The sequence below is a fragment of the Mirounga leonina genome, unplaced genomic scaffold (assembly GCF_011800145.1).
Source record: "Mirounga leonina isolate KUSES-001 unplaced genomic scaffold, KU_Mleo_1.0 Mir_507, whole genome shotgun sequence".
Lineage (NCBI taxonomy): Eukaryota > Metazoa > Chordata > Mammalia > Carnivora > Phocidae > Mirounga > Mirounga leonina.
In genome coordinates, this window is record NW_023270789.1 from 4791426 (window position 1) to 4816608 (window position 25183).

General features: G+C 33.4%; 1 protein-coding gene across 1 annotated transcript in view; it reads right to left on the bottom strand.

Moving 5' to 3' along the window:
• SYCP1 (synaptonemal complex protein 1) overlaps positions 1-25183 on the bottom strand; it is a 141975-nt gene that overhangs the window by 54232 nt on the left and 62560 nt on the right. Inside the window, exons 17-23 of the mRNA XM_034990227.1 lie at positions 15814-15918; positions 14729-14832; positions 13467-13584; positions 12579-12649; positions 9846-9927; positions 4333-4395; positions 4110-4172 (exon numbers count right to left, since the gene is read on the bottom strand). Coding sequence (XP_034846118.1) covers positions 4110-4172; positions 4333-4395; positions 9846-9927; positions 12579-12649; positions 13467-13584; positions 14729-14832; positions 15814-15918 — 606 coding nt within the window. The remainder of the gene's footprint in view (positions 1-4109; positions 4173-4332; positions 4396-9845; positions 9928-12578; positions 12650-13466; positions 13585-14728; positions 14833-15813; positions 15919-25183) is intronic.

Here is a 25183-nt window from a genome sequence, read left to right on the forward strand (position 1 = left end):
GGCTCGATCCCAGGACCCTGGGATCATGACCTGAGCCAAAGGCAGACGCTTAATGACTGAGCCACCCAGGCGCCCATGTATCTTGACTATTTTCTTAAGACACCTTTTGAAATGTAGATCTTTCAGATTTTGATGAAGTCTAATTTATCATAATTTTATGAATATTGCTTTCTGTGCCCTAAGAAATCTTAGCTGACCTCCAAGCCATGAAGATATTCTACTATATCTTCCTCTAGAGGCTTTAGAGTTCAATATTTTTAGGTCTATAACCCATTTAAAATTAACTTTTGTTTGTGGTTTGAGTTAGGAGGGTTTTTTCTCCATATGGATATTCAGTTACTCTAAAACATTTGTCGAAAAAACTTTCATTTCTCCCATTGTATTTTTTTGTCACCTCTGTTGAAAAATCAATGGACTATATATCAACTAGTCTATTTCTAAACTTTCCATTCGATTCCACTGATCTCTTTGTCTATCTTAAATATAATAATATACTACCATGATTACTGTAGCTTTACAGTAAATCCTCAAATCAGGCAGCCTAAATCCTCTGACTTCATTCTTTTTTTTCCAAAATTGTTGGGTCCTTTGCATTTTTATTAGCAACTTGTTAAGATCTATTTAAAAAAAAAAAGATTTGCTGGAATTGTGATGGGGATTGACTGACTCTCTAGATCAATTTGGGAAAATTTGACATCTTAAAGAAATCAAGGCATCTAATCAATGAACAAGAATATGTATATTTACTTAGGTCTTCTTTGTCTCAGCAATGTTAGTACTTCTTAGTGTATGCATCTTCATATATTTTGTTAAACTTGTCTCTTTATATGGATTTTGATACTACTGTGATATTGTGTTTTAAAATTTTTCAGTTAGTAACTGTCAATAGACAGAAATACAATTGATTTTTGGTAATCAACTCTGTATCCAGTGACTTTGCCAAGTTCACTTACTAGTACACTAGTAACTTGGTAGAAATGTTAGAATTTTTAATATAGACAAATATATCACTTAAGAAGAGACAGTTTAGGGGCACCTGGGTGGCTCAGTTAATCATCTGCCTTCGGCTCAGGTCATGATCTTGGGGTCCTGGGATCAACCCCTGTATCAGGTTCCCTACTCAGTGGGAAGTCTGCTTCTCTCTCTCCCTCTGCCCCTCCCCCTACTTGTGCACTTTCTCTCTCTCTCAAATAAAATAAAATAAAAATCTAAAAAAAAGAGATAGTTTAACTTATTCTTTTCTAATCTACATATCTTTTTCATAGCATCTTTTTCTGTTCTGCTTCTCTTTTGGCTTTATCAAAATTTTTTAGTATTCCACTTTTTGGTTTTTGGCTCAGAGGAGATGAAGGTGCAACTGTCTTAGGTCGTCCCAAATCCAGGTTCATCTGACACAGCTGCCTCCACCATGCTGCCTAAGTTCAACCCCAGTGAGATCAAAGTTGTATACCTGAAGGGCACCACTGGGGAAGTTGGTGCCACATCTGCCCCAGCCCTGAAGATCAGCCCCCATGTCTGTCTCCAAAAAACGTTGGTGATGATATTGCCAAGGAAACCAGTGAATGAAAGGGTCTGAGGATTACAGTGAAACGGATCATTCAGAACAGAAAGCCCAGATTGAAGTGGTACCTTCTGCCTCTGCCTTGATTATCAAAGCCCTCAAGGAACCGCCAAGAGACAAAAAGCAGAAAAACATTAAGCACAGTGGAAATACCACTTCTGATGAGATTGTCAACAAAGCCCAACAGATGCAGCACCAATCTTTAGCTAGAGGACTCTCTGGAACGATTAAAGAGATCCTGGGGACTGCCCAATCTGTGAGCTTATATGTTGATGGCCACCACCCTCATGATATCATAGATGACAACAATAGTGTGCAACAGAATGCCCAACTAAGTTAAGAATTACAAAGGAAAATATTTCAATAAAGGATCATTTGACAACCAATGAAAAAAAATTATTTAGTATTCCATTTCAGTTCCTCTATTGGCTTTTCACTCACTATGTTTCTTTGCATTATTTTATAGTGGCTGCTCTAGGGAGAGTAATATGTATCACTAACTTACCATAGTCTACTTAAGACTTAATAGAGTACTATTTCACGTATAATGTAAAAAGCTTACAACAAAATAGTTGTATTATCCTCCTGCCCTTTGCGCCATGGTTATCATATATCTTTTTTTTATTAACATATAATGTATTATTTGTTTCAGGGGTACATGTCTGTGATTCATCAGTCTTACACAATTCACAGTGCTCACCATAGCACATACCCTCCCCAAAGTCCATCACCAGCCACCCCATCCCTCCCACTCAACTCTACTCCAGCAACTGTCAGTTTGTTTCCTGAGATTAAGAGTTTCTTATGATTTGTCTCCCTCTCTGGTTTCATCTTGTTTCATTTTACCCTCCCTTCCCCTATGCACTCTATATGGCACTTCTTAAAGAAGCCATATATACACTTGAAAAATTAAGAAAAATATATATAGCCTTTTTTTATTTATCTACATAATTGTTTCTAGTTTTCTCATTCCGTCCATTGATTTAAGTTTTCATCTGCTGTCATTTTCCCTCAGATGGAAAAAAATTCCTTTAGCATGTCTTTAACACATTTAGTACAACTCTCAATGTCCTTATTTTTGCTGCATACAGAATTGTGGCTTGATAGTTTCTTTCTGACACCATTTTACATGTGTCATTCCTTTGTTATCTGGCCTTCACTGTCCTGATTCAAGGTCAGTCCTTATTTGTATCATTGTTTTCCCTTTCTCTGGCTGCTTTAAAAGTTTCTCTTTATTTGGGTTTACCTACTGTGACTCAGGCACACCTGCCTAGGTATCATTTTCTGTTTATCTTGCTCTGGATTTGCTAAAAGCCACAGATCTGCAAGTTTCTGCTTTTTATTAAATGTGGGAAAGTTTTAAGAAATCTTTCAAATAACTTTCTTTTGCCCTATTCTCTTTCTCCCCTCTTCTTAGGGTCTCCAGTTACACATTTAAAACCACTTGATATTGTTCCACGGGTGACTGAGGAACCCTTCCTTTTTTTTTTTAATCTTTGTTCTATGTTTCTCTGACTAATCATTTCTATTGATCCAACTTCAAGTTCACTGTCACTCTTTTCATCCATCTTCAATCTACTACAAGGACCTTTGAAGCTTGAAGTTTAAAATATTTTACTTTTCAATGGTACAATTTCCATTTGATGCTTTTTTAAAGTTCCCATTTCTTCACTGAGATTCTCCATTTATTCATTATAATCATACTCTCCATCTTTGAATATACTTATAAAAACTATATAAATGAACTTACCTCCTAATTCCAACATCTGGGTCATCTTAGAGTAATTTCTATTGACTTATTTTTGTACTAATGGTTATCTGTGTCATCTTCATTTTAGGGCTACTACAAGTAATGCTGCTATGAATATTGTGTATATTTCTCTTGATTCTACCTATAGGAGGCTGAATTACAGGATATATGCTATCAATTATCTTTCTATAGGATTCCAGCAGTTTGAGAATTCTTTTCATTTCTAACACAATGTTTATATATTTTTAATCTCAAATAGTATTAAAAGGAAGGTATAAGATTTTTGCTTTCCTAGAAAAGGAACATCTTTCAAACACTGAGAACCACAGTTTTCCATTCAAGACTCAAAAACTATTTGAGTACTTACTGTCAGTTGTTGTTCAAAGACTTAGGAATATGATAATAAACAAATTAGGGCTCTGACATCATAGCTGACATTCCCTAACTTTAACTTGTTTCTATAAAATCAATGGTTCTCAAACTTCTTGTGCAGCAGGATAAACATATATAGACCTCTATAATATGTAGATTATCTACATATTATATACCAAACCTACTCAATCTCAAATTTGAAGGTATGGGTAAGGAATATGAATACACACATATACCACACATATTCATATATTTAAGCTGCTTAGATTGTTCTGATACAGTTATGTCACAGACAAGCACTCTATTAAAAGGATTGATTCCTACAGTCTCAAAAGAATTTTTGAAAATAACTACTACAATATAAGTTAAATTAAGTTCTCATCTACTTACTAGTATTTGAAAAACAAAAATAAACATTCCAAATACCTTTATCTCATAAACATTCAGTTGCTTGCTTTCTGCTGTGCCCTTTTTTTTTAAGGCCTTATTCTGTAAAAAAATTAAAGAATTATGCTTAGTAACAACATGATTCAATTTTGCCCTGTTACTGACTTAGACTGAAATTACTAAAGGAAAGCATTATTCTCTAGAAGTGTAGTGAAAAAAATCATTTTTCTTTAGTAGTTTAATTTTGAGAATCAGTACATACCTCCTGCTGGAGTTCTTCAATACACTTGCTTTTATTTTCAACTTGTTTCCTTAAATTGTTACACTAAAAAATTATGAGAAATTATAATTATTTTATTTAATATTCCAGTCAAAATAAGTAATTTCAAACTAACAAAAATATTGCATAAAACAATATAAAGGTCACTATAAAAATCATGTAGTTTAGTAATTCCATTAATGTAAAAAATTATGTGATCAAGCATAAATTTTAATAAAGATTTTATCAATACAAATTTGAAATTCTTCACATTTCTTAACCTACTTAAAGAACACATGAATTCAATTACTTTAAGGAAAATGTGCCTCTTGGTCAATTCTATATAAAAGGCTGAATTGTATTATTAATTGGATTTTGAAAAGCTACAGCCAGAGGTAAGATATATAGAACTTTGCATTCTTCCTTACTCATTATTCCTCATTTCTCATTTCTGAGTCTCTTTTACTTTTTATATTTGGGGAAAGGGAAAAATGTGATACTCTATCTCCTCCTAACTACATTCTAACTCTTCTTTCAGAAACAACACTTAAACCACTTTCTTATATCTTACTTTGAGAGACTATTTCACCTGAGTACACTGGCATGATTGGACTAAGAGGCATTAATCTAAGAAATAATTGGAGTACCATAAAAGCAGCACAGATTTCAAAACAGTCCTAAAACATTACAGATATGTAAGTTGTACTAATTTCCATCAAAATAGAAAGAAACTCCAATGGAAAAAAATTTAATCTCTCAGCACAAAACACTGCTAAATATTTTTATTGCAAAACCCACGTACAGTCATAATTGGCTATTATTCTAAAACATGAGTAATACATGGCACAGCTGTTTAATATCTCATTTTTAATATGCCCAACCCCTAAATGGTCTACTTCAGAAAACTCAAAAGAAAACGAAGAAAAGCTACAGAAAGATGAGAAACATTTCGGTGATTTTCATGACAATTTTACTGGTATAAATACATTAGCGGGTGCAATTATTTGTACATACAATTTTTACTTATTTTAAAAATCAAGGATTTCCAATTTGGGCAGAAAAGCCACCTGTATACTCTGAACAACCTTCCTGATAAAGATAATTTAAAAGGAAATGGCTACAAAATAGGGAATCTGCTTACTTGAAATTACAACTATAAAGTGATAACAGTAGGTTTGGGGGTAGCACCAAAGCCAGCTAAGGACATCTGCTGAAACTACCTAGTGTAAGGGAGATAGGAGATAAAACTTAGAGCTCAGGGGCGCCTGGGTGGCTCAGTCGTTAAGCGTCTGCCTTCGGCTCAGGTCATGATTCCAGGTCCTGGGATTGAGCCCCGCATAGGGCTCCTCGCTCTGCGGGAGGCCTGCTTCTCCCTCTCCCACTCCCCCTGCTTGTGTTCCCTCTCTCACTGTGTCTCTCTCTCTCTGTCAAATAAATAAATAAAATCTTAAAAAAAAAAAAAAAAATTAGAGCTCACTAAAGGTGAGGAATTCAATAAGACAACCCTGCATAAAGCCACAAACTCAAAAGACTACCTATTCCATGAAAATGTAAAAAATAAATCTGCCACACAGAAGGGTCACAAGAAAACTTGTCTGTCTTGACGCCAGCACTGAGCAAAAGGTATCAAAATCTTCCCTGAAAATTTGTAGCCATGAGATAGCCTTAAATGAGTTTATAGCCTGAATTCATGCTATCTCTATAATTTGGAAAAACCTAAAATGGAGAATTTAATTTAAAATGGCTCCTGGTAAATAATGTTCCCAAGAAAATTTTTTGGGAAGATATAAACTTTGACACAAGCCTCAAAGAAGTCCCATAGATAAAATTCCAAAGAATCATAAAAAAAAAAAGAATTAAGAATCATTGCGTAAACATCAGCAGAAAGAACAAAAAGCAGAATCAGACCTGAAAAGACTTCAGGTATTGGTATTCCTATAAAAGCATCTTTAGAACTAGCGTTACTACAATCCAAAAATAAGTGTGTATCTTACTAAAATAATGACATCAAAACTATCAACTTTGAATGTAATTTGACTGCCCATCTTACTCTCCTCTCTTTCTGAATAAGCTAACGAAAATTAATTTGTCACACCTTTTAAATTTAAATAATCTCCAAATTTAGGGCTAATGAAAATAAATGTATTTGGTAGAATTCCCAAAATTCTTTTTTTTTTTTTTAAGATTTTATTTATTTGACAGAGAGAAACATAGCGAGAGAGGGAACACAAACAGGGGAATGGTAGAGGGAGAAGCAGTCTTCCTATGGAGCAGGGAGCCCAATGTGGGGCTTGATCCCAGGACCCCGGGATCATGACCTGAGCCAAAGGCAGACGCTTAACGACTGAGCCACCCAGGTGCCCCAAATTCCCAGAATTCTTGGAAAGGCTTTAAACTACCAGGTTTTTTTTTTTCCAATCACAGTTCATCTCGAAGTAATATAATTCACAGGCATAGAAACAAAGAATTTTATTCACCACAATTCTAGGCAGAGTAAAATGGTGTTATCAGAGGTCAGAACTTCAGAGATGAACTATACTTTTCCAGACTACTTACTATATAGAAGATCAAGTTTAGGATAAATGTGTGGAGACAGGAGAAGTGAATTGGGATGGACAGCCAGGCAGTAAAAACACTTCACAACTTCACATAGAGCAGAAAATTTTCTGTAGCTCCTTTCATTATATGAGTGAGAGAAATGTCTAACAATAATCTTTAAAAAGCATCTTGCCACTCTAAAGATATCTGCAACAAATATAGCTGCTAAGAGTGTAAAATTTGGGGAAAGGGAAGAGATAACTAAAGAGGAGTTTAATGAAACTTTGCTCTTTGAAGCACTGTACAAAACTCCTGAACCCAGAGCTTCTTCAAAGAAACCTGCAGTAAAAATCCAAAATTATTCCTTAAAGCCTTCAAAGAGAATTGAAATCTCTTTAGGACCAGTGTAAAGGCTGGTCCTAAAGAACCTAGTCATACTGTTGTTACGAAGTCTCTTTTCTCAAAAACGCTTTTTTCCATTTGATAATACCTTGTTTTCTAAGATCTTCATTTGTTTCTCTTTTTTTAAAACTTCACATTCAATGCTGCGAGCCTGAAAAACATTATTTGTCATCATATTTAAAATGTTAACAGAATTTCTATTTTCTTCTATGCGTATCTTTCAGAAATGGAATCATAAAACTTAGTCTTATATTTCTACAAAAATATACATACTCCCAGTTTATTGCAGTATCTTTTTAAAAAAGAAATTGTCTTTAATGTTTTTGTGTTAATGCTCATCATTCTTATTTTAATCTTAGCCCAATATCACTTTGTAATATTTTATCAACTTTCCCAGTTTACCTTGAATTTTTTACAGTTGTCAAATGTTTATAATCTTCTAAATATGTCTTTCACAAACACATTAATCTGAATCTCAGAACACCCCAATGAGAAAATAGGCTCAGAGAAAGCATGTATGAAATATAAATGTCTGAACTAAGGTAGTGGCTTGGGGGGAAAAGTGTAATGAATTTCAGTGTCAGGCAAATGTCTGAGAACTACTTGCAAATTGGATTCTTTCTGGGAAACTGTTTCAATAAGTAAATTGAAATCCAACCACGGAAAAAGCTTAAATATTCCAACTTGTCTTGCATTTTGGGCTTTTTTCCTTAACTCATCACTAACATCTTGTACATTGGTAAATATATTTAAATTCTTGGTAAAGGATTTTTATTTTACATTAAACACCAAATTCATGTTTTTTTCCCATCACAAAAGGATTAGTGTCTTGAAGCAGCCTCTGATGCAAATTTTAAAATAGTAAATTACATAGCAAGTCTTCAGGAGATTAAATTCCTTTTTCTGGTTGAACTTAATTAATATGAAACTGAAAGAAAAAAATAGCTTTTTGAGAGAAAAAAATGTGGTATGGTCTAAAGAATGTTAGAAGGCCAGCATTACTACTAAGAGTTATATAGCCTTTCAAGGCTTTTTTTACCCTTTGGAGGCCCAATTTCTTAATTCATAAAATGAGAACAAAAATAACTTGTGGTTAACTAAGAGAACATATATAAAGAACTAGAATGTTCTTGGTACACTGTAAGCCCTTAAAAATATTAGCTCATCTCATCCTTAAAATCTTAGTTGTAAAATAGTCTTACAACTTTCAAAAAATAAATATGACACTTCTCAGGTCAAAACTCTTCAATAATGTCAAATTCCTAAATATAGTTTATGAGGCCTTAAATAATCTGCCCTCATCTCTCCCAACCTTCATTTCCCCTATCCTTCATCCCTCCATGCTCATCTCTTTACCCTCATCTTTCCCTACTCCATCCACTATTACTACTACCTTAAACTCCACCTTTCATCCAAGATGAAGTTTTCATAGTTGTTTAAATATGACACTCTCTCATACTCTGTATATAGTCTATGTGTGTGCTTATAATTTATAATACTCTTCTCCCTCATATATTTGTGTCTACCCCTCTGCCTTCCACTAATTCCTATTAATCTTAGGTTTCAAACCGAATGTCACTTCTTCCAGAAGGCTTGTCCTGACTCAACTTTTGATTAGATACTCCTTGTATAGGCTCCAGTAGCAATTATATAGAGGAGTTATTTTAGTCTGGCCACCATTCTTTCCTGAGAAGACTCTGTTACTGTAAATTCCATAATAATCCTGCTAAATCCATGTAGTTTGATGGAAGATGATCTGTCTAGGAATAGGTAGGTACACAGCTCAGGCTTCATCAAATTATTCTACCCCTTAACCACAATGATTGACTCAGGAATAAGTAAGTAAACTAAACTAGGCCAAAGTCCTCTCCAAGATTTTTTTTCAGAGCTTTCAAGACACTTTTTTAAAGCCTTCCAACTAATTCCAGTGTCTTTCACATCTCCCCATTCCATTCTTAAAAATTAAAAATGTGACTTCCCTAATTAAAAAAAATTTAATTGGATCACACATTATCCACCAGAACAAATGAAATCCAAATTGGGCACCCAGAAGAGTGCCTTGCACAGGTAGGTAGCTAATAATATGTGCTGAGTGAATGAAAAAACACAGTCAAGACCTTCACAATCTAGCTTGATCTATCTATTTTGGCAAATCTTTTCCCCACTATGTATATTGTATACTATCATCAGGTCACATACTATTCTACTTTTGTGACATTCTTCCCTAAAAACCTTCCTATCTCAATTTGTTGAAATCATATCCACCAAAGCACAACACTAACGTGTCAATTTATCAGTATGTTCTTTACTACTAAAACACGAACACTTTTAGCCTAAAAATGTAAATCAACATTAAGTATTGAGCATTTGTGAAAGAAATTTGGAATTATGCTACTATTTCTTCTAGATATAAACCATGTAAGCAAAATAACCCAACTTTGCCTATAGTTTTAAGGTCAACAGCCTACAACAGTCCCTATATTGATAGCATACTTCACTTTATTTTTTTTAGACATGTGGTGTTGATTTTATGATTTGAAATTCTGTTATACAATTTATTATTAAATATAACATACATTTTCTTCACTCTTGTCCAATTTACATTTAACTTCATCTCCTTTCTGTTTTAGTTCTTCTCTCACAGATTGCAGTTCATTCCTTAAAGGAAATGGAAGAGTGACATTGTAAAAAAATTTTAAATTTTTGTTTTACTCCTTTTCTGGGATTTCTTAAAATGGTTGACTATTATACTTTTTTGTTGGTTTAAATTTTCATTTTGTTTGGTAATTTTTCATGCATTAATGTCAATAGGCACACTTCCTCTCCTACATTTAAATTACTTTATAATTTAATTTGAAACTATCTAGATCCTCTATCCATAAAAAAAGAAATACTTATTTCTTATTTAAGCCAAGATTTTACTTTACTCTTTTCTTAAAGAAGTCATAATTAGTCATCATTCTAAGATGTAGTCATAATTTTATACAAATAAATTGGGGACATAAATACAAACGATTTTAATGAAGAACTACTTGACTGAGATATTTACATAGACAAATAACCTTACATAGAGAGAGTATCTCTGGAAACACAAGAAACAGTGATAACTCTGGGGAAGGAAACTAGATAGCAGGAAGACAAAGGGTAGATAGTTTCCTTTCCCTGTGTTTCTCTTTGTTGCTTTGAATTTTGTGCCATATGCATATGTTATCCTTTCAAAATTTTTTAAATTAAAAAAAATTCTGCCTGTTGCACATAACACAATGGTATTTTTGTCTCAGATCCTTGAAGCTATTTTTAATTATAGTCTCCCTGGTTAGCACTAATATGTTGCTGGGTTTAGCCTGTATGCACAGAATATTATTCAATCATGTGGAATAACTGGTCTTATAAAAACTGAATCCAGGATATTTGCTCTTTAACTGAGTATTAAATTTTTAATTGGCATATTCTTACTTTTCCTATATATTTATATTTAGAGTTCTATAAGTCTACAGAATAGGTAGATATACAAAAAGATATTATCTAAATAATCTGAATTCTCTTAAATGAAAAGCAGTCTTTCCCTAAAACAGGTCTTCACTTTTTATCCTCAAAATGTACAGTGCCTTAGTCACGGAGATTCAATCTAAAAATAACAGCTACTCTCAAGGAGAAAATTGAGCAACAACAACAAAAGCAATCATTAGAAATACAATAAAAGTTGACTTTCCAAACCTAGAAAATAACAGTTATATGGCCAGGAACTATACGCAACACTTTATTCACATTACCCCCATATAACTCAATCCTAACCTAAATGCTAACCAAGTATAAAAAAAACAAAACTTAATACTTCAGACTATAAGAACAAAAGTGCCCCAAAATTTGGAAATCATCTAAATTGCTAATGGATTAAAAGGAAACAAAATACAAAAACATGTTACTTAGGAAACAAACATGAAAACACTATCAAAACCCAAGTCATAGATCCATAGCTGTGTTAAGAAGTACACTGCTATCTTGAAATGTTTTTATTATTTAAAAAGAGAAAGAAAAACTAAATATCAATATATCAATTTGAAAAAAAACTAAAAAAAAAGATTAATATTTGATTTCAAGCAGGCAAAAAATTTCTAAGTAGAAAGGCAATAGGAAAAATTACCCCCCCCCAACAAAAAAAGACAACTAGGTCTAATACAAAATCAAAAAACTTATACACAACAAAAAATTACCCAAAGTGAAAGGAAAACAAGTTGGGGGAAATATGTACTGTAAATAAAACAAGATAAAGGATTACTATTTTTTAAAGTTTAAATAAATCAGTAAAAAAACAATTAAGACCTCAAAATATTAATGGGGAACAGATACAAGCAATTTTAGAAATAAGAAATTCGAGCAAGCAAGCATAAAAAAATTCCAAAGCTTATCCAAAAAATGAAAATTACAAATCATAAGAACAAAGAGTTGTTTTTATCTATTATATTATCAAAAAATTAACGATAATACCCAAAACAAATTAAAAGATTTTGGAACCATCATTTTCATACAACAGTGGTTGTACTATATGGTTTACAACCAGTATAACCTATTAGAAACCATTTGATTATCAGAAGTCATTGAAACAATTATTCCAGTAGCTCAGTAAATTTTACTCCTTGAAACGTAGTCTATCAAATTCAAAATAAGGGAAAAAATCTGTATGCGCCAAGATGTTGACTACAGTACTATTTATGATAGTGGAAAACTAGAAAATATAAATATCTAAAAACAAAAAGGATTAAATACTGTTATACCCACTTGACTGGTTTATAGGCATTAAAATAGGTGATTGTGAAAACACCTAGAAACATGGACAATGTTTAAAAATATTTTAGGGGCGCCTGGGTGGCTCCGTTGGTTAAGCAACTGCCTTCGGCTCTGTCATGATCCTGGAGTCCCTGGAGCATGCTTCTCCCTCTAACCCTCCCCCCATCATGTACACTCTCTCTCTCTCTCTCTCATTCTCACTCTCTCAAATAAATAAATAAATCTTTAAAAAAATATATTTTAAAAAATTTCTCATCTAAATTTTCTTGTATATAATTATTTTCTTAAATATAAGAAAGTTCAGAACGCTTTAAAATTAATCTCTAAGTCTAATCTCACTATTTCAACACTAAGAACAAACATTACAATTTTATTTTTAAGCAGAATTCCAACATAGTAATTCTAAATTTTTACTCTATACCATATTCAACATTAAGTATCTAAATTAACTATAACAAATTAACAGAAAAGAAATACTAAAATCTCTTGCCAGACTTAAAAAGCCAATTCATTAATCTTGCCTTAACTGTGTTTCCGTTTCTTCTAGTTTTTCTATTTTTTTCAACATCGTTTCTTCTTCCTTTTTGCTATTCTAAGGAAATAATCAATGTTGTTTATATTAATTATTTTGTTTCACCAAAAATAAAATTGAAACTATTATTTAAAACCTTTATCTGCCAGCATAAAATTCATTTCGTTATATATAAAATAAGACAATGGGCTATTTACCTTGCATAGTTCCACACTATTTTTCCAGCCTTATTTTAATTATTCCCCTAACAATCTCTATATAGCAGCTAAAAAAACAAGTCTTACTTCCTGTTTCCCAGTGATAATTTAAGACTTCTATCCTCTCTTCATATTGTTGTGGCTTCAAGGAATGCTTCTCCATTCACTGTTACCTACTGAATTCATAGTTCTTCATCTTTTAAGGCCAAAATCAATGCTATACTCTCTCTGAAGCCTTCTCTTCCACCAAGGCAGAAGTAATCTTGTCAATTCCGATTACACTTGGTCCCCAAACAACACATATAACATAGTATTTTGTTTAAGTTATTTGAGCATTTAGTTTTTCTATTGAGCCGTAAGAACTTAAAGAGGAAGATATTTTATTCACCATTGTATCCTCCACATTCTTACATGATTTACTTAATAAATACTTGTTGAGTAAATACTTCATAAAAATCTTGATGCTTAAAATTAAATTAACTTTATCAATGGGTAGTCTCTATATTCTGTTGCCCATTATCACCATCAAAATCAATATGCATATTTTTCTTCTGAAACAAAGTATCAGCTCTAACATAATCAGATTTGTAAAAGTGAAAGAATTTTGGAAGGTAATCTATTCTAATACCCTAATTTTACAGGTTAGAAAACAGTCACTGGTACTTTCGTTATCAACTCACATCAATGTCTTCTTGCCGTTTCTTGATTTCTAGGGCCATATCACTTGTTTCTTGTGCTAGTTCTTTGTTCTCCAGTGAAAGCCTGTTGCAGCTTGCATTTAGTTCAGTAGTCTTAAGCCTATTTTTTAAAAACATGTCAGACCTAAATATTTACCTATTAAATTATATGATGTGGAATTTAATTCAAGATAATCTTAGGGTAAAGAGAGAAAGGGCTGGGAGTATAAATAAGATTGGCCATTAGTTAATAATTTCTGAAGCTGAGAGATAGATATATGCTGTTTAATTACATTATTTCCTCTAGAAGTCTTTGTACATGTTTCAAATTTTCTGTAAGTTTTTCAAGAGGTCCTATTTCCTTGAATATTCCCTACACACCTCATGCCCCATATTTTTCCACAGATTTTAAAGTGTATATTATTTTCTTCATATAATTTTTGTCCCTAGTATACTGTCTCTTAGAAACTATTCCAAATTTCTGGTGATTTGATTAAAGTAAAGTAGTACTTGAGGCATGAACTATTTTTAACAAAATATTTTCATTAAAATAAATAAAACTCAGTTTAACTTCTGTGCACAACACTTGAACTGCTCTAACAAGGTCTCAAATGTTCTACACTGGAAGAGAGATTACTGCTATTATTGGTTGCAATCAGGATCAATTTTAAATGAAAGAAGGGGACTGTGTGGCTCTATGGAATGATTTCAGCAGCACCTATTATCTTCTACTTACCAGTACTGGAAATTCATTAAAAGTAAATTAAAAAAAGAAAGGTTGGAAAAGCGAACATACCAAGGATAACATAAATTTATACTAAAGTATAAATAACTAACCAGTCCATTTATTAAAAGGAATTTTGGTTAATAGATGAATTTTACCCATAATTCAATGACCTGTATGTATTTTGGTCACTTCAACAAAACAAATCTATGAAATAATTCAACAAAATACCAAAATAACTAGGTAGAACTGCAAATGATTACTTTTATCAGGAACTAAATATCTCCAAGAAAAGTAATATAGTGATCTTCTAAAGAAGTTTTCAACTTTGTGATGTATTCTTTTTATGTTAATGATATATACATATCATTGCTAATTTAATTAACAATGAAATTAATAAATTATTTTGATCTCTAATCAGGAATAAAACACAACTTTAACCCCATTCAAATAAATATTGAATATAACTTACTAATTTATTATTAACTATCAGAAAGCTTAGAAATTGAATACATAAGTTATTTATAGATAGAAAACTTACTTCTCATTTTCAAGCTCAGTTTTCAGCTCTTTAACCTGTTTGGAATAATGCTGTTCACTTGTCACAATGGCAGTTAACTGTATTTCCAAATCATGTATTTTTCCCTGGAAAATGTGTATAATCACAGCAAACTTTTTTTTACAATTTTCTTACTTAAAGTATGGCCACTTTGTAATGAAGTCATATATTTGGCAATATTTTGGTAAGAAATGTCAAATTTTAAAATTTAATAGACTTAATGCCAGAACCATTATAATTTTAGAACAAGGAGCAATGACAAATGTAATTTAAGTGAATTCCATCTTGATATTCTAAAGCTCAACCAGTAAAATTATATTTACATATCATAAAATATTTTCATCAATTTTACTCTACCAGGTAATTAATCTCAATTAAAATGTTAAGAAAAATATATTAATTAATGAAATCAGGTAGAATCTTAAAAACTAAGCTGTTCTGGGGGCACCTAGCTGACTCAGTTAAGCATCTGACTTCAGCTCAGTTCATGATCTCGGGGTCCTGAGATCGAGCCCCACATCCAGCTCCATGCTCAGCAGGGAGTCTGCTTGTCCCTCTCCCTTTCCCTATGCTCTTCCCCCTGCTCGTACTCGCTCTCTCAAAATCTTAAAAAAAAAAACAAAAAAAAACAAAAAAAAAACTAAGCTGTTCTTACATTATAAAAAGATGGTTACAATGTAATGCTATTATGTACTGAAAAAATACATTTTTAAAATAAAAATATATTCTAAAATTATAGTATGAGCACTATAAAAATTATTATAAATGAAGAACTTAATAAAAGTGAAATTTTAAATGTATAAAGAAATACTGAAGACATAAAAAATGTGATTGTTATACATACTATTGATATCTTAATGTTGACCTTTCTCTACCACATTATATGAAGATTCTCTAAATTTGTTTCAAATCTATCATTAGTGTATTAAACATAGCAGGAACACTTCCTTTGAAAAGAATTTTGAGAAATCCTTCACAAAGCTAATAGCTATACCACAATCTATTCTGTAAATCTGTACTCTACTAACAAGATGTTGGAAAGAAAAATGTATCTTTTTTAAACAAACCTCTCTGGTTTGGAGAAGACCAGTTAGTTCTTGTTCTGTTTCTTTTAATTCTTCAGCAATCTTCTCAAATTGTTTCTTTTCATCTAAAAGTTTTTGGTTTTCTGCCTATTTAAGAACATTAACAAATCATGATAGCCAAAGTACACACATATTCAAAATAATCAAACTGCCTAACTAGAACAAAGAGAATTATGAGTTTCTCTCTGACTAAATTAAAAAAAAAAGAGAGAAAACAAGTCATAATTAAGTACATTCTAAAGTTACATATGATGACAGAAGATTCAATGGACAGAGCCCTGAAATTTTTCATTGAAAAAAAAAAAAATCATACAGGTCATTGAATTCAAACCTTATCTTATACATAAATCACTCCAATTTATTAGCATTTATTAGTCACTCACTATTCCATCAATCCTGTTTGTCCTTATATTGTACTAAAATGTGCTTCCCTGTAACTTTCATGCAGTGGTCATTGTTCTGCTTTCCTTAGTCACATAAAAGTCTAACTCCTTTTTTACATGATAGCTAACAAATATTTGAAGAGAGTCATTAACACTGCCTAACTTTTCTCTTAACTATTCTAAAATCTCTAATTCTTATCATTCTTCCGATGAAATGGTTTTGCTTTATTCCCTCAGGATGGACTCACTTTGTCAATACACAATTTTAAGTAAGGTATCAAGAATTAAATTCAATGTTCTAGACAACCAAGTTGAACAACCCACAGTCAACAGGCCAAAACCAGCCACTGCTTGTTTTTAATAAAGTTTTACTGTAATACAGCCAATATGTTTATGTATTGTATATTCCCATTTTACCTTATAACAAGAAAGCTGAATAGCTACAACAGAGATCAATATAGCCCACAAAGCCTAAAAATTTGCTACTGGCTGTTTAGATAAAAATTTTGTCAACCTCCACTTCAGATGAGTCCCATACAATAAGACTTTCTGCAATGATAGGAACATATGATAGTAACTGAGCACTTCAAATGTGGCTCTTGGAGCTGAGGAACAGACTTTTAAATTTGGTCTACTTTAATTCATTTAAATTTAAATGCCACATTTGGATAGTAGCTACCATACTGAATAGCATAGCTCTAGAAACTAAGGAAGACTAAGTATAAAATAACCACTTTTCTTTAGTTATGGGTACTTAATTACTATTAATTCCTCCTGTTTTATATATATATATATATATATACACACATTCAATTTTTATGTTGTTTACTCAAGCATGAGATCACAACAATTTCATTAAACACTTGGCAATAAATGTCCTATATTAATAATAAAAAACTACTAATTGACACCAAACCCTGCCTCCCTGAATGCTGGAGGTGCATTTCCACTAGGGCAAGTCCACCTGAGAATCAGCGCAACAGGCCCCTCCCCCAGAAGACCAGCACAAACAACTCACTCACACCAAGTTTATAGATCATAGAGGGCTGCAAAGCTTCAGCTCTTAGGGAAAACAGTATATAGCACTCTTTGTATTTTTATTCTTCAGTATTTTATTATTTTTTCAGTTATTTACTTATTTTTTCAAATCTTTTCTTTATTCATTTTTAATTTTCTTATATATACTTTGTATTTTTTGTTTCCTTTAATTGTATTTGTGTGTGTGTGTGTGTTTCTTATTTTGGGATCTAGTTTTTATTTTTATTTATTTTTAACAAGCAGACCAAAAGAAACCCAGGATCTAGGGTTTTTTTTGGTTTTTTTGTTGTTTTTATCATTGTTTTTGTTGTCTTTTTCTCTTTCTTTCTTTCTTTCTTTTCTTTTCTGAACAAAATGATGACACAGAGAAATTCACCCCAAAAGAAAGAACAGGAAGTAGTACTCACAGCCAGGGATTTAATCAATACAGATAAGTGAGATGTCTGAACTAGAATTTAAAAGAACAATTATAAAGATACTAGCTGGGCTTGAAAAAAGCATAGAAGACACTAGGAAATCTCTTACTGTAGAGATAAAAAACAGAATCTAGTCAGGCCAAAATTAAAAATGCTATAATCGAGATACAGTCCCAAGTGGATGACATGAAAACCAGGATGAATGAATCAGAAGAGTGAATCAGTGATAGAGAAGATATAATTATGGAAAATAATGAAACTGAAAAGAAAAGGAAAGAAAACTATTAGATCACAAAGGTAGACTTAGGGAATTCAGCAATTCCATAAAGTGAAATAATATCCATAATATAGGAGGTCCCAGAAGAAGCAGAGTGGGGAAAAAGGGGCAAAAGGTTTATTTAAACAAATTATACCTGAGAACTTCCCTAATCTGGGGAAGGAAACAGGCATTCAAGTCCAAGAAGCAGAGAACTACCCTCAAAAATCAACAAAAATAGGTCAACACCTCAACATATTAAAGTGAAACTTGCAAATTACAAAGATAAAGAGAAAATCCTGAAAGCGGCTCAGGACAAGAGGTCCTCAACCTACAAGGGAAGACACAAACGGCTGGCAGCATACCTGTCCACAGAGTCCTGGCAGGTTATATTCAATGTGCTAAATGGGAAAAATATGCAGCAAGAATACTTTACCCAGCAAGGCTGTCATTCAGAATAGGAGAGAGAAAGTTTCCAAGACAAACAAAAACTAAAGGAACTCGTGAACACTAAACCAGCCCTGCAAGAAATATCAAAGGGGACCCTTTGAGCAGAAAGAGAGACCAAAAGTAACAACCACCAGAAAGGAACAGAGACAATCTATAGGAACAGCAACTTTACAGGTAATACAACGGCACTAAATTGATATCTTTCAATAATTACTCTCAATGTAAATGGACTAAATGCTCCAAACAAAAGATATAGGGTACAGAATGGATTTAAAAAAAGACCCATCAATATGTTGCTTACAAGAGACTCATTTTAGACTCAAAGACACCTCCAGATTGAAAATGAGGGGGTGGAGAACCATTTATCACACTAATGGACATCAAACGAAAGCTGGAGTAGCCATCCTTATATCAGACGAACTAGATTTTAAACCAAAGACTGTAATAAGAGCTGAAGAAAGACATTATATCATAATAAAGGGGGTCTATCTGACAAGAAGATCTAACAATTATAAATATTTATGCCCCCAATTTGGAAGCAGCCAAATATATAAATCAATTAATAACAAATTTAAGAAACTCATTAATAATAACAATAATAGTAGAGGACTTTAACACTTCACTTACAACTGTGGACAGATCATCTAAGCCAAAGATCAACAGGGAAACAAGAGCTTTGAATGACACAGTGGACCAGATGGACTTAACAGATATATTCAGAGCAATTAATCCTAAAGCTGCAGAATACACATTCTTTTCAAGTGCACATGGAACATTCTCCAGAACAGATCACATACTAGGTCATAAATCGGGACTCAACGGTACAAAAAGATTGAGATCATACCACGGGTATTTTCAGACCATAGTGCTATGAAACTTGAAGTGAACTGCAAGAAAAAATTTGGAAGAACCACAAATACAAGAAGGTTAAAAAACATCCTACTAAAGAATGAATGGGTCAATGAGGATATTAAAGAAGAATTAAAAAACACATGGAAGCAAATGAAAATGAAAACATGACAGTTCAAAACTTCTGGAATGCAGCAAAGGTGGTCCTAAGAGGGAAGTACAGGCCTTCCTCAAGAAGCAAGAAAAGTCTCAAATACACAACCTAACCTTACACCTAAAGGAGCTGGAAAAATAACAGCAAATAAAGCTTAAATCCAGCAGGAGAAGAGAAATAATAAAGATTAGAGCAGAAATAAATGACATAGAAATAAAAAAAAAAAAAAAAAAACAGAATAAATCAACATAAGTAGGACCTGGTTCTTTGAAAGAATTAACAAGTTTGATAAACCCCTGGCCAGACTTATCAAAAAGAAAGGAGAAAGGACCCAAATTAAAAAAATCACCAATGAAAGAGGAGAGATCACAACCAACACCACAGAAATACAAACAATTATAAAAGAATATTATGAGCAATTATATGCCAAGAAATTAGGTAATCTGAAGGAAATAGATGCATTCCTAGAAATATATAAACTACAAAAACTGAAACAGGAAGAAACAGAAAACCTGAACAGACCCATAACCAGCAAGGAAATTGAAGCAGTAATAAAAAATCTCCCAAAAAACAAGAGTCCAGGGCCAGATGGCTTCCCAGTGGAATTCTACCAAACATTTAAAGAAGAATTAATATGTATTCTCCCGAAACTGTTCCAAAAAACAGAAATGGAAGGAAAACATCCAAACTCATTCTACAAGGCCAGCATTACCATGAGCCCAAAACCACACAAAGACCCCACCAAAAAGGAGAATTACCAATATCCCTGATGAACATGGATGCCAAAATTCTCAACAAGATACTAGCTGATAGGATCCAACAGTACATTAAAAGGATTATTCACCATGACCAAGTGGGATTTATTCCTAGGCTGCAGGGGTGGTTCAACATCCACAAATCCATCAACATGATACACCACATTAATAAAAGAGTAAGAATCATATGATCCTCTCAACAGATGCAGAAAAAGCATCTGATAAAATACAGCATCCTTTCTTGATAAAAACCCTCCACAATGTAGGGATAAAGGGAACATACCTCAACTTCATAAAAGCCATATACGGAAGACCCACAGTGAATATCTTCCTCAACAGGTGAAAAACTGAGAGCTTTTCCCCTAAGGTCAGGAACATGACAGGGATGTCCACTCTTACCATTGTTGTATAACAGTACTAAGAGTCCTAGCCTCAGCAATCAGACAACAAAAAGAAATAAAAGGCATCCAAATCATCAAAGAAGAAGGCAAACTTTCACTCTTCCCAGATCACAGGATACTCTATGTAGAAAAGCCAAAAGACTCCACCAAAACACTGCTAGAACTGATACAGGAATTCAGCAAAGTCACAGGATATTAAAAAAAAAAAAAAAACCAATGCACAGAAGTCTGCTGCATTTCTATACACTAACAATGAAGCAGCAGAAAGAGAAATAAAAGAATCTATCCCAGATGAACCATAAGAGACGATGGACTCTGAAAAACAAACTGAGGGTTCTAGAGGGGTGGGAGGATGGGTTAGCCTGGTGATGGGTATTAAAGAGGGTACATTCTGCATGGAGCACTGGGTGTTATGCACAAACAATGAATCATGGAACACTACATCAAAAACTAATGATGTAATGTATGGTGATTAACATAACAATAAAAAATTTAAAAAAAAAGAATCTATTCCATTTACAATTGCACCAAAAATCATAAGATACCTAAGGAATAAACCTAACAAAAGGGTAAAAGATCTGTACTCTGAAAACTATACAACACTTATGAAAGAAATTGAGGAAGACACAAAAAAATGGAAATATTCCATGCTCATGGATCGGATGAACAAATATTGTTCAAATGTCTATGCCACCCAAAGCAATCTATAGATTCAGTGCTATCCCTATCAAAATGCCACCAGCATCTTTCACAGAGCTGGAACAAACAATTCTAAAAATTTGTATAAAGATTTTATTTATTTACTTGACAGAGAGAGCACAAGCTGGGGGAGCAGCAGAGGGAGAGAGAGAAGCAGGCTCCCTGATGAGCAGGAAGTCTAATGTAGGGCACGATCCCAGGACCCTGGGATTATGACCTGAGCCAAAGGCAGACGCTTAACTCCTGAGCCACCCAGGTGCCCCCAGAAACAATTCTAAAATTTGTATGGAACCAGAAAAGACCCTGAAATATCAGAGGAATGTTGAAAAAGAAAAGCAAAGCTGGAGGCATCACAATTCCAGACTTCAAGCTGTATTACAAAGCTGTGATCATCAAGACAGTATGGTACTGACACAAAAACAGACACATAGATGAATGGAATAGAATAGAGAGCCCAGAAATGGACACTCAACTCTATGGCCAACTAATCTTTGACAAAGCAGGAAAGAATATCCAATGGAAAAAAGACGGTCTCTTCAACAAATGGTGCTGGGCAAATTGGACAGCCACATGTAGAAGAATGAAACTGGACCGTTTTCTTACACCATACACAAAAATAAATTCATAATGGATGACAGGATCAAAATCCTAGAGGAGAACACAGGCAGCAATCTCTTTGACCTCGGTTGCAGCAACTTCTTGCTAGACACATCTCCAGAGGCAAGGGAAACAAAAGCAAAAATGAACTACTGGGACTACATAAGGATAAAAAGCTTTTGCACAGCAAAGAAAACAATCAACAAAACTAAAAGGCAACCTACAGAATGGGAGAAGGTATTCACAAATGATATATCAGATAAAGGGCTAGTATCCAAAATCTATAAAGAAATTATCAAACTCAACATCCAAAAAACAAAAATCCAATCAAGAAATGGGCAGAAGACATGAACAGATATTTTTCCAAAGAAGACATCCAGATGGCTAACAGACACAGGAAAAAATGCTCAACATCACCTGGCATCAGGGAAATACAAATTAAAAAATGAGATACCACCTCACACCTGTCAGATGGCTAAAATTAACAACTCAGGAAACAATAGATGTTGGTGAGGATTCAGAGAAAGGGGAACACTCTCACACTGTCAGTGGGAATGCATATTGCTGCAGCCATTCTGGAAAACAGTATGGAGGTTCCTCAAAAAGTTAAAAATAGAACTACCCCTCGACCCAACAATTGCACTACTAGGTATTTATCCAAAGGATACAAATACAGTGATTTGAAGGGGTATATGCACCCCAATGTTTAGAGCAGCAATGTCCACAATAGCCAAGCTATGGAAAGAGCCCACATGTCCATCAACAGATAAATGGATAAAGAAGATGTGGTACATATACAATGGAATATTACTCAGCCATCAAAAAGAATGAATTCTTGCCATTTGCAATGATGTGGGTAGAACTAGAGGGTATTATGCTAAGCGAAATAAGTCAGTCAGAGAAAGACAAACACCACATGATTTCACTCATATGTGGAATTTAAGAAACAAAACTGATGAACATAGGGGAAGGGAAGGAAAAATAAGATAAAAACAGAGAAAGGGGCAAACCATAAGAGACTCTTAATTCTAGGAAACAAACTGAGGGTTGCTGGAGGGGAGGTGTGTGGGGGGATAGGGTAATTGGGTGATAGGCATCAAGGAGGGCACTTGATGTAATGAGCCCTGGGTGTTATATGCAACTGATGAATCACTAAATTCTACCCCTGAAACTAATAATACACTGTATGTTAACTAAATTGAATTTAAATAAAAATGTTTTTTAAAAACCTAATTGGACTTAAAGAGTCTGAATTTTATCAATAGGCAATCTGTAGCTATTTAAGACCAACTATAAAGCTACAGTAATCAAGACACTGATATATTGGTGAATTGATAACAAATAGATCAAGAAAACAGAAAGTCCAGAAACAGAACCACACAAATATGGCCAACTGATTTTTATAAATGTGCAAAAGCAACTCAATGGAAAAAAGGAATCTTTTCAACAAATGATAATATCCCCCAGACCAATCCAAAGTATTTAAATCTTAAATATCTCTCAAAACCACCCATTTTTTTCTCACCACCACCTCCCAGCCTAAGCTATAATCATCTCTCCTCTGGCTACTCTGATTGTCTGTCAACTGTTCTATCTTAATATACTGTTCTCAATATTGCAAGACAAATGAGATTTTCAAAACGCAAACCAAGTCACTCCCTACTGAAATTCTTTAGAGCTTTCCATTCCTCTTAAGATAAATATAAAATCATCTTCATATGATTCAAAAGGCCATGAATTGCCATGCTCCTACTACCTTAACTCTCTAGCCTCATTTTGCACGATCTCCTTTTCACTCCATGTTGCACTCCCCATACTCCTTCCTATCAAAGGAACTTTACACATTATATGTCCTCTACCTGATAAGCTCTTCCCTTCCTTATCTGGGTTTCAGTTCAATCTTTACTTTTTCAAAAAAAGGCTCTTCTGACCTAACTAGTTGAAGTCCCTTAATTCTGGGCGTCATAGCACTGCCTTTATTAGCACTCTCCTTTATTGCCTTTTTCACCATCTTAATATTACCTTTGAATGATTGCTTATATTTACGTGTGATATTTCATGACTGTAGATCCATGAAAGCAGCATATGCATCCATTTGCTCCCAACTGTACCCCCAGAGTACAGCATAAAAGAAACTCAACATGTTTGCTAAATGGGCAAATATATTGTTTTATTTATTCCTTACAACTACCCCATTATATGTGTACAATTATTTTCCCTATTTCATAGATGGAAAACTGAGGCATCAAGAGTTTAGTTAATTTCCTCTCGGTCATACAGCTAAGAAGTAAAGAGCTGGATAGCAATCAAAACATTACAATTTTAAAGATGAAGATATTGTGTTCTATTGCTGTCCAAATATAACAAAACCCTAAACCAATCCTTATCTGCTTAGGAGTGAATCTTTATAGTAAAAATAATGCTTGGTATTCATTCATTCAACAAATATTTATAAAGTGTCAGTCACTGTGCTAAGTAAATACTAAGGTTACAAGGAAAACAGGACATGGGTTCTTAGCCTTTATGGGAGCATACCTTCATTCCACTATTTATTTACTGAGGACCTACTATATACCGCCTACTGTGCGAAGTAAGGGTGAGTCAAAAGGGTGAATAAAGTTTTAAACAATTATGCCAAAAATAAATTAATTCCATTTGTGTTAAGTGCTATAAAAGAAAAGTTCAGGGTGGCTATAGGCACAAGCCATACAGAGATCTAAACTAGATAAGAGAGGTTTATAGATAATATCAAGAGAGATTACCTAAACTGATATTCAAGATGAGACTTGAAGTATAACAAAAAAATAAGAATGCATTATCGAATCTGAAAGCAATGTAAACATTATTATTTACAAGAGTTCAAGTAAGGCAATTCAATGGAGAAAGGATAAGCATTTGGAAATAATGCTTCCCAAGAGATGGAAGAATTAGGAGTTGCAAAATAAGGTAGAGATGCAATAGGTTAAACCCAAAATCAAATATCTGTAATCATAAACAATATTATATAGGGTTTGGCAAACTACAGCCTGCTAGATAAAATCAACCTACAGTCTCTTTTTGTAGGCCCTTGACCTAAGAATAATTCTTACATTTTTACAAGTTTGTTAAAAATAAAGGAGAAGAGGAGGACAAGAAGGGGGAGGGGAGGTGTGGAAATAGGAGGAAGAGGAGAAGAGAATTAACATTCTGTATATAGACTACAAAGCCTAAAATATTTATTCTCCAGTCCTTTAAAATTTTGCCGCCCATGCTCCACACATTGTAATCAATTAAAACATAATTTTGCCTATCCTAACAAATTCATTAAACATGATTCTGTCTGGGGGCGCCTGGGTGGCTCAGTTGGTTGAGCGA